At 35.5% G+C, this 18,696-nt stretch overlaps 1 protein-coding gene across 2 annotated transcripts in view; it reads left to right on the plus strand.

The window, feature by feature from the left end:
• The first annotated feature begins 926 nt into the window (after positions 1 to 926).
• LOC110371053 (protein Wnt-6) overlaps positions 927 to 18,696 on the plus strand; it is a 34,202-nt gene continuing 16,432 nt past the window's right edge. For both annotated transcript variants that reach the window (XM_021327134.3, XM_021327136.3), the window contains exon 1: positions 927 to 1,291. In XM_021327134.3, coding sequence (XP_021182809.1) covers positions 1,230 to 1,291 — 62 coding nt within the window. In that variant the 5' untranslated portion in view covers positions 927 to 1,229. The remainder of the gene's footprint in view (positions 1,292 to 18,696) is intronic.

Raw genomic sequence — 18,696 nt, forward strand, 5'->3', positions numbered from 1 at the left:
TCATGAGCACCGCAATAAATACACAATTGTTTATAATTACTTGCGCTTCTTACTTTAATAGTGTAATAAAAGCGCAAATTACGCTCCGATTGTTTTTCTAGAGTAAACTTTTCGATGATCTACTACTTATGACGTAATTTACCGAGAACACTGCAAAGCTCGGCTTGAATACAAACGCACAACATTATTCAGGTATGGGCATATAATTATATCATATTAGGCATTAGGCATAATACGTCCGAGGACGATTTTGGCCACGGCGGCTGCTCTCATATAAGGAGATCAGCCAGCTGCGCAGGACATATTATAGTGCACAAGCATTTGCACAGACACAGGTGCACTCACTATTCCTTCACTCTCATAGCACGATGGTACGGTGTACTTATTATATCATCGCATCAGGACACAGCTTACATGCAATTTACTGTGTTACACAAAATGTATGTCACGTTAGTAAAATTAGTTACATTTTATTAATGTCATATGAAGTAGACGCTCAGTACGCCAGGTGTAGGTACACGAGATTGTTTGTTTAACACAATTAGAGTTTCGCACGTGTATTCTAATTATAGAATGTGTTCCGAACGCTTCTCACTGTCCATCAGTCGAAATCAGGCAATGTCTGGTTCGTATTAGAGCTGCCCTATGAAAAGAAACATCAATGCACCGCTTCGAAAAATATGCATTCACTTTCAAATTTTATTCATCAATCTACAAATGCAACTGTAAAATATTTACGAACCCATTAAACTAACATCGACTGCATTTATAGCTTCAAAACTGGATTATTAAGAGGTTCATAATTTAATTAATGCAGCAAAAGAGATAAATTAGCATCTCGCCCACACACATCGTTAATATAACAAATTCATATCCCCACCTTCATATCTCTAATCACGCGAAGCCTAATCTGCTAAAATCTTAGCCAAAATAGCGCGAAAATCGTTTGGCGGTGCGCGTGCGGCGGGGTGGGCTCAGGTGAGCGTCAGTCCGCGCCGCGATCTCCCACCGACAGGGATCCACGCACGCCACGCCGCGAAATTTCGGAACTGTTTAGAAAAATCGAACGCATTTCGTTCTCTACACAGAAAAATAACATAAAAACAAATCGACGCGTTTAGAGAATAGAAATGGGCGGAGTTTCGGAGTAGAGGGTTTTTTTGGGTGATTTTTCGGTTGAGGGGACATGGTTACAGCCGAGGTGTTGGGGCAGTGATGTCCGTCGAGAGATGCGACCTGTTGTCATCGCCGCCTGCTTGCTGCTGCTCGCGCCCATCACCGACTCTTGGTGGTGAGTACCTGGACATCTCTGTCAAAGTCAAATCGATCCGTATAAAAATCATTCAGGTAGTGTAAATACCGCCAGACTGACGGATCAACGGAATCTAATAAGAATCGTGAGCCTAAACAGCTGATTTGTGTTTATTAGAAGTTTTTGTCGATTCTCGATTCGGTCTGCGGATCGTCTCCGTCGCGCACTTTTTGTTCGAGGAAACTTTTGATTTAAGCTCGACTTTTTTGTGTTTCGATTCTGTTTAGCTAATATAAAATGGATTAAATTTGATGTTTTATTATGATACTGTGTTTTATGATGACTTTTTTATAGTATCTGTTTACGTTGTGGTAAACAAAGAACTCTTGCGGAGTCGATTTTAGTCCAATATTTTTTACTTAAGAAAAATACTTGCATAGCACAAAGGGATCATCCAGTGTAATTAAAATAAATCATATAAGACTGAAATATCTTATCGATTAGATTAATTAAATGTAATTTACGACTTTGTTTTGTTTTTTATTTATTTATCTCTTGAGAAAGTGAACTCATTTGACACTGCACGTCGTTTTGACAGATTTAAGCGTACATATATTTTACATACCAAAACTCTTCTAACTATTTTGCTGTGCCCATCAGGGTCCATAATTGTGACTACCTCTATTATTTTATATTTTCCACCAAATGTACATTATGGAATGCAATAAATGATATTATTATTTATTTATTTATTTATTATATATCACAAATGTAGCCTTATCTTATGTGCTAAGCCCCACAAAACGGTTGTAATGGTTTGACTGTGGGGATATGATATGATATGATATATGTTTTTCTGGAGCTAAAAGGTATTTCCAGTAGTAGGTAAATGGATCATGTATATTCAGAGAAATAATATTCCTATCCTAACGACTACCTGTTAGTTCATTACATATCTAGTACATTAATGAGCATGTATGTGAAGCAATGCAGCATGTTATGTATTAATGACTCAAACATTATTAAAAAATAATTACCTATAGTCGGACACTTTTGTCGGCAACTGTACTTGTGGTCACGGAAATTAGGAAAATGATATTTATATTATAAATGCAATTATTACCAGCCTATGATGACTCTATTTGCAAAATAAGTAAGGATATGTTAATAACAACCTAAAACTTGTTTTTTTTTTTATTAATAAAGGATGTCTTAGGATACAATTACTTTCATGATTGTCCTGCCGTCGTTATCCGTAATAATTAAAATTATCAGTACTTTTGTCATTATTTTATAAGCAATCTACTCTATCAGACAACTCTTTCACCGTTTCAGCAAAAGCTCACTTCAAAAAAATACTTAAAATTAAGATATATTATTTTAAGGGGAATTCCTAGAGGGAGCTTGTTGAAGCTATTTTGAAAAATGACTGTCATCTGCTTACCCCTTTCTCAACTACTTGAGGTCAGCTGCCAGTCTAACCGCATGTGCTGAGTACCAATGTTGCACTAGGAGCGACTGCCTATCTGACCTCCTCAACCGAGGTACCTGGGCAACCCAATGCCGCTAGGTAAGAGACTGTATTATGAAAAATGCCTAATTATTTGAATTTAGAAAATATGTCGAAACAGCTGCATTGTTCAACATTTCCTTTTGTTTTAATCATAAATATTAAATGTTCAATAATAAAGAGGTGATAAATGTCTTACCATAGACAACTTTCTTAAGACTAACGTTTGTCATAATAATAAATAATAGCGACTATTAACGGGTTTTAAACGCACGTTTGAAACATTACCTACTTTAAGATCGATGGTGAATATAAGTTATTTAGAATAGAATAGATAGTTTATAACATAATAATTATGTTGTGGAACAAATAGCTATAAAGCATGGAAATCACACTAATATTATACAGGCGAAAGTTTGTCAGTGTGTGTCTATGTTTGTTACTTCTTTACGTGCAAACGGCCGCATGGATTTTGAGGGAACATAGCAGTTAAACCGTAGGCAGCATTAGCTTTTGCCTCAGGCAAATGGAAAAGTTTCTGAAAAATTGATTTCGAAGTTATGATATTCTTGTACTATAAGCCTTCCAAACCCTGAATTGGAATTCATTTAAACGTTTACCACTAATAATGCACTATAAGAAAAACTTCATGGAAAGTTTCATTGACACGTACAAAAATTAAACAACTTATTAAGAAAGCCGTCTTCAGAAGCTCATTGATTATTTATACAGTAACAACAAAATTGTTACAACTATGACGTTAAAGAACACAGACACATCTAAATACATAATATACCGAAAATTGGTTAATTAGGTGAACTTCATTAGAATAGAAAGTAAACAATTGAAACTGAATTGATAAAGACTTATCTTCTACAAATGAATTATAACACGGTTATCTGGGAGCACGGGAGTGCCACAGCCAAGGAAATTACTAGAAATTTAAAGAAGTCATAAATTTAAAGAAGCAGAGCGCTAGAACACTACCTACCTATATTTTCTCAAAGCGCTTAATATTTTCTTTTAACATATTTCTTTCAGTTATTTATTTAAGTTATCGAGTTTCTTCTAGGGGCACCGAAAGTTCTGTGTAGTTGACATCTGTAAATTTTTGAGGGAAAATTGACTTTTTATACTGACTGGCAGATCTGTCAGCTGCACTAAAAATCGGCCATACGGCTATTGGCAACCTTATGTCAAATGACAATATATCAGTCGGTTACTAAGAAGTTCACGCCTTTTAATTTATCTTATTAATACCTATTCTACATGGAAAACAAATGTCTATTCACGATTTTGTCAACGGCATAGAATAATGACATTATCAAATTTATAACAAGGAAGCGCAATAAAGATGATTTTCAACGGTCTAATACACGTCTACCTTTATGATTCAGTATCAAATAAATATTGTACGATGTTAATATGACTTATTATTATTTATGTTGTGATTGGTAGACATTATTAATTATAATACCTTTGAACATTGCCATTCGAAAACCTACCTTAACTTTCAACTTATAAGACTCAAAATTGGTTGCAGGTTTGTTGTGCGGATGACAACTTAAAAAAATCTAATACTATTCAGGCTGTCAATATGTAAAATGTAGTGATATAAAGAAATAAAATGTAGGTGTCGTTAAGTTGCTAGCAAAGTGTTAATCAAGTTATATTTTAAGCTTGCCATTCATGTTCATAAATGTTTGGATCGCTATTTATAATTCTGTATTTTATTGTATAATCAGCTTATTTGATGGGCTAATGGATAGGCTTCTCCTAATGTGTGTTATATTGCCTCTATAATATGTATCTTTTACTTCACATTTTGCCACAAAGTATTGAGTTCTTAGATACCGAAACCGAGGTTTCCTATTCATGATTTTAAGAAGTGGAGCCTAAGGTCCGATGGTCAGCAGTGGATGAGAAAGAGCTTTTTGTGACGATACAACCTTCCGTGTCTATTTTTATGGCTGATATACAGGTGAAGGAAACATCTTAAGGTAACCTGGACTATGAAGTCTGAAATCAGCAACCCGCATTGAGCAAGCGTGGTGATTAATGCTCAATCCTTCTCCGTGTGAGAGGAAGCCTGTGCCCAGCAGTGGGACGACGAAAAGGCTGTAACAGTAACAGTTACAGTGTCTATTTTTGTAGCCAATCAGTACATTATAAAGTTTCATGAAATCTCAGACACATGAGCCGTCTTAGGTTAGCCTCTAGTAGGTATGCATTTGTAATGCCTCTTATATTGAAATGTTAACGGGTGAGGTGAAAGATACAACCATTAGCTATCGCTTACTTATTTACGTAGCAAGTGAATTAAAATACCTCCTAATACTTTTACTTTCATGGAAAATCTATGAAGCGTTGGAGTGGGAAACCTTTAAGCAGTAAGTAGAAGGACTTAGGAAGATGAAAGACTTAATCAAAAACTATTTTTGTACTAAAAAATTGAAAACTGTACAATACAAACTACTTACTGTATGTAGAACGCTGCCTGTTGAAATCGAAAGTCTTTTTATAAGAAAAGGTATTTGAATGTTTCATGGTAAAACTCAACTTATGTTAAGAATAATCTGTCATTTAGTTGGGATATTGAACAAACCGGTGTTGCCCATAGGCTGAAATGGTCGCAGTAATTTTCCGAGCATCTTAACAAGAAGTTTATTAAAATAACAATCAGAAGAATTCCTACCGGAAATTACTTAAATAACATTATTAAAATCCCCCATTCAATTAGTCACAGATCATTCATTTAACTCGAAGGGAAAACTGTCCTATCGCAACCACAGACCACACGGCCGAACATTTTCAACAATAACACTAAATAACAAACCTTTAGTCATAATAATAATTTAGTTATTGGAACATAAATCACTTTGCCATGAAATTCAATAAAGTCATATTCGACAGGTACCACCACGCCGGAGACTTTAATTTGCAATTAATCAAGTGCAGACTTAAATTAGGAGCCCGTGCACGATCAACAAAAATGGATGCGCATACGCAACGCCGCGTCCATAATGTGCGCTGCATATTATTATTTGTTGGCATTATTCGTATAATAAATGTTCGAATAATAATTTATTTATTGGATGTAATAATATGTTCGGGGCTAATAAAGACATAGCCGGTGTGAAGATTGAGATTTATTGTTCGTGTCGTTTTTTTTCTAGGTCACTTTAGTTTTATGGGTTTAAAAGTGTTTTGTGGTATTATTAGGTACCTACAGCTTTTTATAACAAATTTTGCGTGCCATTATTTAGTGTAGATTTTTTCGGAGATTATTTTATTTGAATTGGATCATTTTGCGCAATCTAGACACTACTTTATAAAAGTTTATGGTAAGCGGTAAGTCAATGGGGTCCGATGGGATGTCCAGACCCCGATGGTCACTGAACGCGCCATAATTGAGAAGAATGACTCAATTTTAGCAATTTGAAAGTCCCCCCGGCAGATTGATGGATTGATGTTAATGTTACCATCGAAGAAAATATTGACTTCATAAATGATTTTTTGCTGGCACGAACATCGATTATTTTCAAATAAATTGGTAGGTAGCGTTAATTCAAGTTTCAAAGTTATAAATGGATTTTGCACGGGATTAACTTAATTATCGTAATTGAGTTCGGTTTGAGGTGTTTTTGCTAAGGCTGGGTGCAGTTACTTGTGTTAAAATGTTAAAACAAATCGAAGTTGAATGATTTTTCTACGGCTAAAGCGGTTTGTTAATGGATTGATTGATTTTGTTTGTAAGTTGATTGGAATGTTGCAATAAGTTTTAAGAGTTCTAAATGTAGCTAAGTTTTTATTAATGAGTTAAACTTCAAGATATTTTAAAGTTACTTAATTTTAGAATTAATTAAACAATTTAAGTTCTATCCTAGGTATGTCTATTGTTTAAATTATTTTGTTACTGCTCGTATTGAGCTGCAGTTTTCCAGTATTTTATAACAGAAGAACTTGTTTGTATGTTTGACTTAAACCGGTAATCTAAGGAACTTAGGTAGACTATTTCGATGAAGGCTTTATAGGTTACTTTTCATCGAAGTGCGCGAAATAGTTTCCATGGAAAGCGAGAGAAACCACAAGTAACAGCTAGTCTAATATATCTATAAGTTCAAGATAAGAAACCGATACACAAGATGTGGTTGAGATATCCATCTATTTAACGCTTAATAAAGTCCGAAAGCTTGTTTATTCTAACAATTTATCTGTGTAATAACTTAAGTTAGAACTAAGTGTATCTTACGGCAATAAAGTAGACTAAGTGCCCGCGAACTTTACACTGTGAAATATTAATACGTAATTATTATACAAATTACTGTTAAGTGAATAATTATGTATTTGATTTGTTAATGGAAAATATTTGTTTAATAATAATGAGGCTCTTCTGGGCAAAGGCTCTTCTTATATAGAGAAGATACGAGCGTTAATTAAGGCGGATTGACAATTTCAATCTTTTCAGTCCAATATAACTTCACGGGTGTACTTTACTTTAGCTGTTAGACACGGGTATCCATGATACACTTAGTGAGAGTTTACAAAGTTACTATTTTTAACTTATACTGAATGAGACCCTGCACACCTTTAGATACAGGTGCCCTAAATCTTCTTCTTCTTATCGAGTAAGCTACAGCTTGAATCACGTGACAAGCCCTGATGTCAGAGTTAAGAGTGTCCTAAATATAAAGCCACTACGACTTTTTTTTACTAACAATTAAAATAAATAGCTCTTTCTTATCTATTGGAAATTAATTGACCTTCGGACGACATGTCCAAAAATCCGGAAGGCGAGAAAAGCCGTGGGCTAAACCTAGTTTCGAAACGTTACAATTTACTAAATGATGCGTTAAATTAAACTTAAAAAGTCGATATCTATTAGTGTTGTAAGTAGGTGTTCGACTTTTGTCGCCCACGGTTTTGTACTAAACTGGCTTCGGCCGTTAATTGTAGTTTTTTTAAAGTGTTAATGTATGAGTAGTCGTGGTGGCCTAGTGGGTAAAGAACCAACTTCTCGAGTATGTGGATGTGGGTTCGATTCCAGGTCAGGCAAGTACCAATGCAACTTTTCTATGTTTGTATGTACTTTCTAAGTATATCTTGGATACCAATGGCTGATAAAAAGGTGAAGGAAAACATCTTGAGGAAACCTGGACTATAGTCTGAAATCACCAACCCGCATTGAGCAAGCGTGGTGATTAATGCTCAATCCTTCTCTTTGTGAGAGGAGGCCTGTGCCCAGCAGTGGGACGATAAAAAAGGCTGTAACAGTAACAGTAATGTATGCTACAATAGAAATAGGTGTAGCTAAGTGCTTATTTCTTAGTAGATGCACATATTGTAGTGTTATGAATTCTTAATCCATACTCTTATAAAGATAAACTTAGTAACTAATCATAGAGTGCTGAACTTTTATCGCTGTCTATTTAAGTCTACTTGCCTGACCTGGAATCGAACCCACGCCCTCATACTTGAGAGGTTGGCTCTTTACCCACTGGGCCACCACATACAAATTCAATTTATTCCTAGTAAAATTTTCAACAAGATATGCTAAGCCTTACCAGAGTTACCTCGGCCCTGGTACCTAAAGGCCATAAGAAGGAAGATGGTGGGTTTTGTAAGTAAGAGTCTGACACTTCCTCACGCTGCACCCACAGCGGGATGATCATTTGATGACTTCCTACTAGAAAACCCTTTCTGATTTCTATTGCCAACGAAACGAAAATGTATCTTCATGTCTAATTGGGAAATTATACTTGTACGTACCTACTATTGATATCTAACTGTTGGTTATCTATCAAGTTTTATTGTCGTTAGGTAACCGGTATCCGAATGTTTTGACCGCCGCGGTTACAAAAGCGGATATTACCGTGTTTATTATATTACTTAAGGGTCAGTGTGTCTGTTTTGTTTCTTTTGTTTTTGTGGGAATAAATTGGTGTAGATTTTTGTTTGAGTTTGTGATTTCTGTGGGATGTTTTGTTGTTTTAATTTGTACATAAGGTGAGCCTTATCTTTCATTTAAGGACTCGCATTGAGTGTTATATTATCATGATAATAACACTTAATATGAGAGACAGAATTTAGCTCTAAAAAATTAAACCGTGTTGGTCATAATTACGCAATGTTTTGCGATTTTTATCAATCCAGCTATACCAAAACGCTTGCCAGAAGTCTCAACTGCTTAAGCCCATCTAGTACCGTATTTATGAGTAATTTGTCTAAGGATTAGATTCAGAATATGATATTCTCAGCTGTTGTACTTGTGACCACTCGTCCAATGAACCATCAAATGTACCCAACAATGAAATCGGGAACAAATTCGATACACATTTTGTCGGCTGTCAAAATTCTCGAGCATAGCACTTATGTGTCAAACGGGTCTTTTCCTTTGTCCTTCAAAAACAGCTGTTTATTTTATTCAGACAAACTGCCCCTTAACAGTTGATAGTATCCAATTTAATGCGAAGTAAATAAATTAATTACGTTATAAATCTAGTCGCGATGTCGGATAAAACCACCTGTCAGTTGAACCGTTCACTGTTACTATAATCATAACAAAACTGTATTAGTTTAATGTATTAATTCGATTTTATTGTTTATTTACGACTTTCGGTAAACGATACACGATAAATGTATTTGCTGTCAATTCGATTGAGCAAATTTTACTATTGCTTAGTATTTTTTTTCTAATCATATCTTACTGGTAGTCGTTCTTTGTAACACACTGGTACTCAGCTGTATTCGGTTAGACTGTATGCCGACCCCAACAAAGTTGGGAATAGGCTAGGCAGGTGATGATGCTTATTTTACTAGCAGTCATTTGTTTAGTGGCTCAAACTGTGTATGGCAGTTCTAAGTTTTAGGAACTGTTCGAAAAAGTCACCGCAGATTTAGAATGTGAAGGTCTGGATTTCTATCATAGAGAGACTCAACGTTGGTCTAAGCTAGATGACCTATTATATTACATGATCGCCGTAGGTATGTATCGAGCTACTCTTGATCTTTGAGTGAGGAAACTCCTTTCAGCGTCCATTATCGCGGACGCTCGTACTAAAAACGATTTAACATTTAATCATAACCACGCCCACGAAATAGAACACATACATAGGTAATCGATCATCATTCCAAGAAAATTATAACCCAGCAAACAATAGTTTTCAATACATTTCCTATATCCAACGTTCATCAGAATTCGTCTGACGTAACTGCACAGTGGAGTGGTGCGAACAATTTGTGATACAAAACAGATTTACTCATACATGCATGAAGCTAGTTTTAATTGGCGTTATGTTTATTTTCTTACTTTCAATCAAATATTGCGGGACCTAGTCCGATGAGAGCGAAGAGACTGCTGCATTATTTTAGGCTGAATCTCTTTTTGTCTGGATAAACTAGTGATGCATGTTTTTTAAATAATACATGTTTATTCTTGGATTTGTAGCTGGCAATTTATTGTTTAAATACATATAGTTTCTTATAAATAGTGTATAATACAGGTATTTTTTTATATTAGTTGAAATAATTCAATTGATAATGCCTCGCGAAAGTGCATCTTTTTAGCGAATTTGTATCATTTCTGATAAATAATTACAGTTTTGGTCATTATTTAATGATAAGCCTCTTTATCTCTGATATTTACCTGCCTAAATTACGATAAACATAATAGACCAAACAATCACCCAAAAAAAAAGACACGACACATCATTCAAGTAAAAAATGACCGCCTAATTTTACCTACACGTTAAAAAAACGCCGCGGCATACCGGTGCGTATGGAACTAGTTCATTTAGCACTCAGTGCGATGCCCTGTCGTACCGCCACCCGCACAAGTTTGCAGTCCGCTTAGCGGCCCATCGCTAACTATGTATCTGTGGCTCGTGTAGGTTAGGTAAGGTGTGCAGATGGGGAGGTAGGTAGAATTTGTTGGAAAGTGGAGTGGTGGCAGTGATTTAATGAAGCGTTTTTTGTTTTGTTGATCTTGTTTGCTTATTTTTTCTATGAAAGTGATTTGCCTTTTCTATTTTAGATGTTTAAGCTGTCAGTTCAAAACACAGTGCAATTAATGTGATATTGTGCCTTTACTATAAAAAAAAGTATAAAAAATTGTCAGTTTAACATTAGCTTGAAAAACGTTCAGTCATAATTGTTTATTTACAGATAAATGTAATTTATATCTGCTATAAATAGATTCTCAATATACAGTATCACATGTAAGTCACTATACCTAAACCCACGCTTCTACACACGACTATGACCCACTCCCAACCTTATCAAAGTGCACATAGGCATAATCGTACACTCACATTAACGTCGTATCTGCGCGCTACTTAGTCTATGCCGCTGAACATTGAGAGGACGGCGTGCGTCATTGTGCGTAGTATTTCACCAATTATCGCGGACGGCCATTATGGATTGACACAAACTACTGCGGCGCTAAACCCACATGGATGACGAATGTTCACCGTGGTGGAAACCAGTTTGGAGTCAAATGGAGTAAGCTTGAGAAGACTGTAACTGAAATAGCTGAGTAAAGCTACTTTTTTGTTTTTGTTCTGGCTACCAGGTGTATCCTTTCGTCCATCTTTGTCTTTTGCATTTTTGGGGACGATGTAAGAAAATGAGCGTTTGACAATTGCTATTAAGTTCAACTCTTTTCTATCCTGAATCGGTTCAATATTGATTTTGAACTCTGTGTAAATAGACTCAACTATTCATTTCATGTTATACGTAAAATTGCTTTTTCCTGAAACTGTAAAAAAGGTCAGATTTTAACGGAACAATTTCCGTACTGAACTAAACCAATATCAAAGAAATCTCAGCTCTCAATAAAACTTCCAATCACGACATTGAATCTTCTCCTCCGTAAAGAAGTTCAAAATGTATAAAATATCGAAAGCTAACACACTGTACACTTTCGAAAGCGTCAAATGACCTAACAATGCGTACGGGACGATGTGAGACCCAATTTTAACGACATCACAAACACTGTTACATGCCTTACTCGCCATGAGAGTTCATGATGCGACCGCTAAAATCTTACGACAACATTGCTCATAGCACATAAGCTTTTAAAAGTGTTTACTCTCATACAGTGACATAGCACAGCATGACGATTGCGGATTGTTGACAGTTGACAGTTCACTGTCATGGACACTCTTATTCCTTAGAACATAAAGTCGAATTTATTTTAGAAGTTTTTCTAAATATATTTGTGTGTAGTAATGGTAATAATGTTTACAGTTAAGTCGTCATATAGCCGCTAAACGCGTCGGAGTCGCGCGTTAGCGCCTCGCCCGGTGTCCGCAAACATTGTCATTCATTGTCATCCTAGTTGAATAGCTTTTCCTGATGGATGGTTAAAAGGCTTTCAGTTTTGTGATTGATGTTACATATAAGGATTTAGAGTAAGGATTTAATATTATGTTGGAGTAGTTTATACGTTAGGTTCCTATAATAGTTTTTGATGCCCTCCTGAATAGCGTTGTATGCTTGGTTCGATTTAATTTAGACTACAAGATGAGTTAGTGAAAGTCTTTAAAACGTAAAGAAATCATTAGATAGATACATATTGAAGGGCACATTTTGAAAACTGTGTAAGCTCTAATAAGATGTCAATCATTTTAACTTTAACAATGAACCTTCACTTCAATATGGCAAAGGAATGATAGCAACAGCATAGGCAAAATACAATTTTAATCAATCTAACTTTCTAATCAATCTAGTCATCTATATTTCTGTCAGTTAGCCAGTCTAGTAAACAATTAGATAGGTATAAATCTGGGGCCAGTTAGCCGCAAATATCTTTCGCTCTAAACGACAGGACTGCGTGCCAACTCCATTGTTGTCATAGGTCAGGGTTAAACTGATGCTCTGTCTCGTCATCACCTGATTTTCGTGACAATTGACGGATGGGACGTTGAGTTTATAAGTCGGCGCGTGGATCTATCTTATCCTTTCAGGAGCTGGACTAAGTGTGAGCTTTGAGACGTGTACAAAAGAGCTTTTGAAATTAATATTCATATCCGTATTTATAAACAAGAGTTAGTTCTTAATTTCTTTTCGAAATTGTGACTGGTTATCTAAAGATTTGTTATTACTCAGCTTTTTTAAGAATTAAATCAGCTTCAGTGACCTTTCAATATGCACGCACATACATTATGTTATGTGGCTACCAGCTTGTCCAAAAGAGTTTATACAATTTTTACGACATTTTTCTTTACGATGGTTATGAGTTTCTAATCAAAATACCTATAAGTAGTGTGGAAATAAAGAAGTCGGTAACATAAGATTCGCACATTGATAACAACCTGATATTGACAAATTAACACTTTCGATTTTGTTTCTCCGATGACGTAAAATGTTACTAAAACGGATGCCTGAATTATAATTACAAAAAAAAAATAACTGCAAAACATATTATGTATTTACTTAAAGCTCAGGATGTTGGCACATACTGAAAGATGTATCAAGAGAGTTTGTTATATAATCGAACATTTAAATTAGTCAAAGATAGCTTAGAGAAGAAAGATAGATAGATTAGCTTATATTCTAAAATCCCTTCCTCATTAATGAAATCAAAGGCATACATTCCCTCTTTGATGGCATCATAATCCATTAAATCTTGCCGTCAAACGGCTTGAGTTGATTGTTTATTAATTTCTCTTCTCAATCTAGCCAGTACTAAGTATTGGTGTCATTATATCTAACCACTTCCTCGCCTTCACACGTACCAGATGGGCTTTGAAGAATAATTAATTGACATACAACTTATCACAGCTAATTTATTCGTCTGAGTATAAGGTGTGTCGCCATTTTGGCAACAATCCATTTCGAAACACCCCATCCAATTATCAACTTTAATTTGTCATCGATAAAGTTCATTTTTAGTTTGTTGAATTTCAAGTTTAGTTGATAAAATCTTAGTGTTACACCCGTATTTATAAAGAAGTAATTACTTGTTGCTAAGTAATTTCTTAATTAAGTCATTACTTATGGTTAGAATTCTTAAATACAAAATCTCATTCTATAGTTGAGTAACACACGTTACTTACTTGAGCAAATGCTTAAGTAATAGTCGACATAGAATTCATACAATTATAAACTAATATTGTTATGGGATATCTTCCATGATTGTTTTTTTTTTATTTTGAGTAAGTAATAACAATATTAGTTTAAAGTTCAAACCGTGAACGCTTAAAACAGTTTCATACAGTTTTAGTTTTATTGTTTATGAATAATAATTAAATATTACTATACTATTATTTACCTACCTAGTGCAAGGATATCCTCCATCAGCAAGTAACACCCCATCAATTTCATTATTGCATAACCTTAATATTTAAACGCGAGTTTCTATAAATTCGGCTATCATGTGTACTGCCAGCCCAACATACTACTATATCATATATCATCAAATTAGGGCCACCAACTACTTGCACATTCAATGAAAAATATCCTTTTCTGTTCCGGTACTGCTCTGTATGAAGAATACTTCTAGGCTTGGTGATTTTAATGTGGGTGCAATCGATTGCTCCTACAATATTTTTCAGTCCAGGTGCTCTGCCAATGCAACCAAGGTTTTCGAAATCATCCTTTGTTTTCCTCAAATTTGCAGGAAACTTAATAAAATCTGGCATTAGCAATGCCAATGCTCTACTAACTCTCTTCACTATATTACACACTGTCCATTGAGAAATATGCATGATATCATATACATATAGATACAATCTGAAAGCTTCCAGTGGCATAAAAACGTAAAGCAGTTAGCAACTGACACAGTGGAGTTAAAGGAAGCCCTCTTTGTGTCTCTGATTGTAAAGTGTCTTCAATTCTCGGTAAAATAACATGTCTCACAACACTTTTGGTGAAACGAAATCTCTTTTTAAAACAATCTTCCGAATAGTCATGAAATGGATCCACATCACGAAAGTAAACTTTGGGATTTCTAGGTTCAGCAACTTCTATCTCCTCTAATATATTATCATCTATATTGTCTACAACAGCAAAAACCGCTTCGATACTATCAAAAGTGTCCATTTTTTATTCAAATAACGTCGAAGTAGTGCTTTAGTAAAGGAAATGGTGACTATTACTTGGCTGAGAATTCTAACTTTTGACACTTCTAAGTTTGAGCAATTACTTAACTATAGAAGACAAATCGTTACTTAAGTAATTACTTTTACTCAAGTACTTACTTTTACTTCTTTGTAAATACGGGTGTTAGAAACAGCGAAATTTTAGCCAAAATAAATTGAGAACTGTTCAATGACGTAATCGTAACTGTAACAGTAGTTTGACACAAATTGTATAGTAAATATTGATGCAACTAAACTTGGATTTATTTGTATCTGCTTGCTAAATGCACTAATTTTTCAATTCGGTGTTTGAACTTCAGGTTCTCAATATTTTAGCTCAATAAGAGGAATCAAAAATAATGTAAACTAAAGCCTCGTACGCTATAAAACTTTTGAACGGCCTATAGGTTGATTAGGTATTCGGCCGGTATCAAGTATACTAAAATGTCTTATCAAACATTCACGATTACCTACCAAAGAATCATGGGGTCAACAGTTTACTCTGAGTCTGAAAAAGCTCTAAAATGGACTCCGCACTGGAGAGCTCTTATTTTGCATCTTTTGCATTGGACTAAGCTATCACGGGCTTTATCCTTTTAACATAATGTGTGGTTTTGTGTTTTGTACATAATGTGATACTTTTCTCAAATCATTTATGAATACATAAATTCCTATACTACGAGAACTTATAACTCTTGAATTTTGTCACTCTCTGCTAACCGGTCTAAGTGGGATTATAAATGAAATCACACACAATAACATCAAATTGACACCATATAAATATTGATGGCAAATTATAATTTACACTTAAGATTAAGCAGTGAATAAATATTATATTATAACAAAATATTCAAAACTTCGCATAGAACTGCTAATTTTATTAGTTTTATTGAAACGTTGTAAATCAATTTGATATTTTATAGACACTCAAAGTGACGGATTATTCGCCCACATTAAAGTGATTTTTTAAAGTAGATGAAGATAATATGTTTTCCTTTTTTATTGCTAGATTTTGGCTGCGATTTACCTAAATTAACTGTGAAACAAAAAAGTATTAGGTGTCTTGGGATCTATGCCAAATTGTATCAAAATCGGGTCGACGGTTTAAAACGCTATAAACGTAGGAAACTAAAAATGTATATGTTTTTATTGATTTTTTACATTTATCAATATCATTCTAATTTTAGTTCTATATTTGAATGTTGGTTCAATAATCACGCTTTAACAGCTGAACAGATATACTTGGCAATGTTTTCAGAATAACACATAGGCTACCTTTTAACCGGGAGCGGGAAGGGGCTATTTCAGGAAGTAGCTGAAACCGCGGGCGAAGCAAATATTACTTTGACTGTTTATACAGTATGCCTTTTAATTTTGCCTAAACAGCTACACCATCTACTTGATTCTCTGCCCATCCCATAAGACATAAACCGCGTTTCCCATTGGACATACATCGCCAAGTGTCTGCGCGCGCGCATTGAGTTGTCACTCCAAGCACCGATTGATTCAGCTATATAAGCGTTCGTAATGATGATTTTCTAACTTGAAATGCTTACTTGGTTAACTTGGTTTTCAGACAAAGGAGCTTTTGTTAGTCTTGATTCGGAATTTGTTACTTTACATCATATTAGATGACAGTGGATTTCATTGATAGAAGTAGTAGATAGGTGAAAGGCATTTAAACTTTGTCATTAGCCAATTCCTAGTTTCCTTGAGACTCTCATCATCATCCTCCTGCCGTTATCCCAATTTTATTTGGGGTCGGCGCAGCATGTTTTCTCCTTCCATATTCTTCTATCTGCCGTCATCTCACAAGTAACATTCTTTCTTACCATATCTACTTTCACACAATCCAACCATCGTTTCTTTGGACATTCCTTGAGACGCTGTGTAGTCAAAATGTAATGTATATTAATATTATCCTGAAGAGTTTTTGTGTATCTTTGCTTGGACACACTAATCCCAAGAACCGCTATGCGGATTCGGAAATTCTTTATCTGAATGTACGATGAAGTATGGATGGAGGATGTGTGATATAGGACGTGGGTGTAGCCGCTGGTGGAAGCTTTAATTTATATTTTTTGCGTATCAAAATCGTGACGTCACAAAAGAGGGCATACCTAACGCACTCGTGGTTAGTAGCAACTACTCTAGTTTGACGTAACTACTGAAACCGTCTTCCTCACCTCATCTCATCATCATATCTCATATCCGCTAGCGTAGGACGTTCTTCGAAAACAATAACGTAACTAACGTAACGTTAATGATATTAAGACAAACAAATGACGCAAAACATAGTTTATACCAACATTTTTGTGATGAATTATGTGAGTATTTTACTGACAAGATTACTTCCTCCGTGAATTCTTACGTATCAGTATACTATAGGTTGCCTTTACTCGTCTATTGGTAGACTGCTGTGCTTGAAGCCCCGGGTTCGATTCTTGAGTCCGGCCGAAATCACTTTGTGGGCTTAGAACAATTCAAAAAGCATCCCAGAGTTTGAACGGCAGTTAAGGGTGTTTTGGGGACTGTCTTTTGTAAATTTGACCTTAAAAAGTCCTGATTTTCAGCTTACTTTGAATAAATGACTTTTGATCTTTTTTTTTTAAATGGCCTTTTTACACTCCCATGTCCAGGAAGGTATGTAAAGCTAGCGTCTCCAAATGCAACAAAACTTTTGCGTTGCATTAGTAAATTGTCTAATTGGATTTAATGAATTTTTATATTAAGGTTCAATCTCTAGTAAAAATGACTTGTCCCCAACCACTGGCGTCATGTTAATAAGATACATAATCCCAGTGATCATACAACATATTCAACATAATCTTCTCGTTACTGACAAGAAGCGAAAGTGCTTGCTAATCGGCGCCTGCGCATCCCCGTTAGATGCAATACCTGAGAGCTAAGATTGTCGTTCTGCTCACCGTTAACCGCTTAATGATAACCTGGTAATGCTATCAGTCCAGTCTGTTAACTGTGTGGTACTTGAACCGTGTTTCTGCAAGTTGTGAGTGGGTTTTTAATATATGGCTAAATTGCAGGAGGCTTAGGCTTCGAAAATGAAAATTAGGGTCATTTTTAACCCCCGACGCAAAAACGACGGGGTGTTATAAGTTTGACGTGTCTGTGTGTGTGTGTGTGTGTGTGTGTATGTGGCATCGTAGCTCCCAAACGGATGATCCGATTATAATGCGGTTTTTTTTTGTATAAAAGGTATGTCAGTCGGGAGTGTTCTTAGCTATGTTTGGTGGAAATCGGTTCAGGTCTTCAAGGTCATCAGCTCGATTGTTAGGTGTGATAGGAATGTTACACGCTCAGTTTACTTGCAAGCATATGTGGGATCTGAAATTTGAAACACTAGTGTCTTCTGGAACCACTGAGCTGGTCTTCTGGTAGGACACGAAGGTAGGAGACGTAACCCTGAACTGCCTTTTAGTAAACCCATCGAGTTTGGGCTCGTTGAATTTGTCTTGGCGAGTTCTGTTCATGTTTCTGATTGACGAGAACCTGATGCTGGAAATGGGATGTGGCGGATGAAACCCTGGAATGCCGGAATGAAACGGATAAACCGATTTACTGAAAATCTAGAATGACCAAAGGTTAATCTTTATTGTTTCTCAATCTGTGCAATTCTCCCAGAGCCAGTTTGTCATGAGGATTGTTAAACAGCTTCCTTTGGCTGAGATCGCATATAGCGACCCCATCTTAAGATAAAAGAAATTAAACTAAAGAAGGAAAAATTAAGGAGATCCTTCAAAAAGCATGAAATAAAATTAAATTATAAATTTAAAAAAACCCCCGACCCAAAAAAAGTACGCAATAATTATGACAGAAGGTAAAAACGCTGAACC

Source organism: Helicoverpa armigera, chromosome 6 (genome assembly GCF_030705265.1).
Source record: "Helicoverpa armigera isolate CAAS_96S chromosome 6, ASM3070526v1, whole genome shotgun sequence".
Lineage (NCBI taxonomy): Eukaryota > Metazoa > Arthropoda > Insecta > Lepidoptera > Noctuidae > Helicoverpa > Helicoverpa armigera.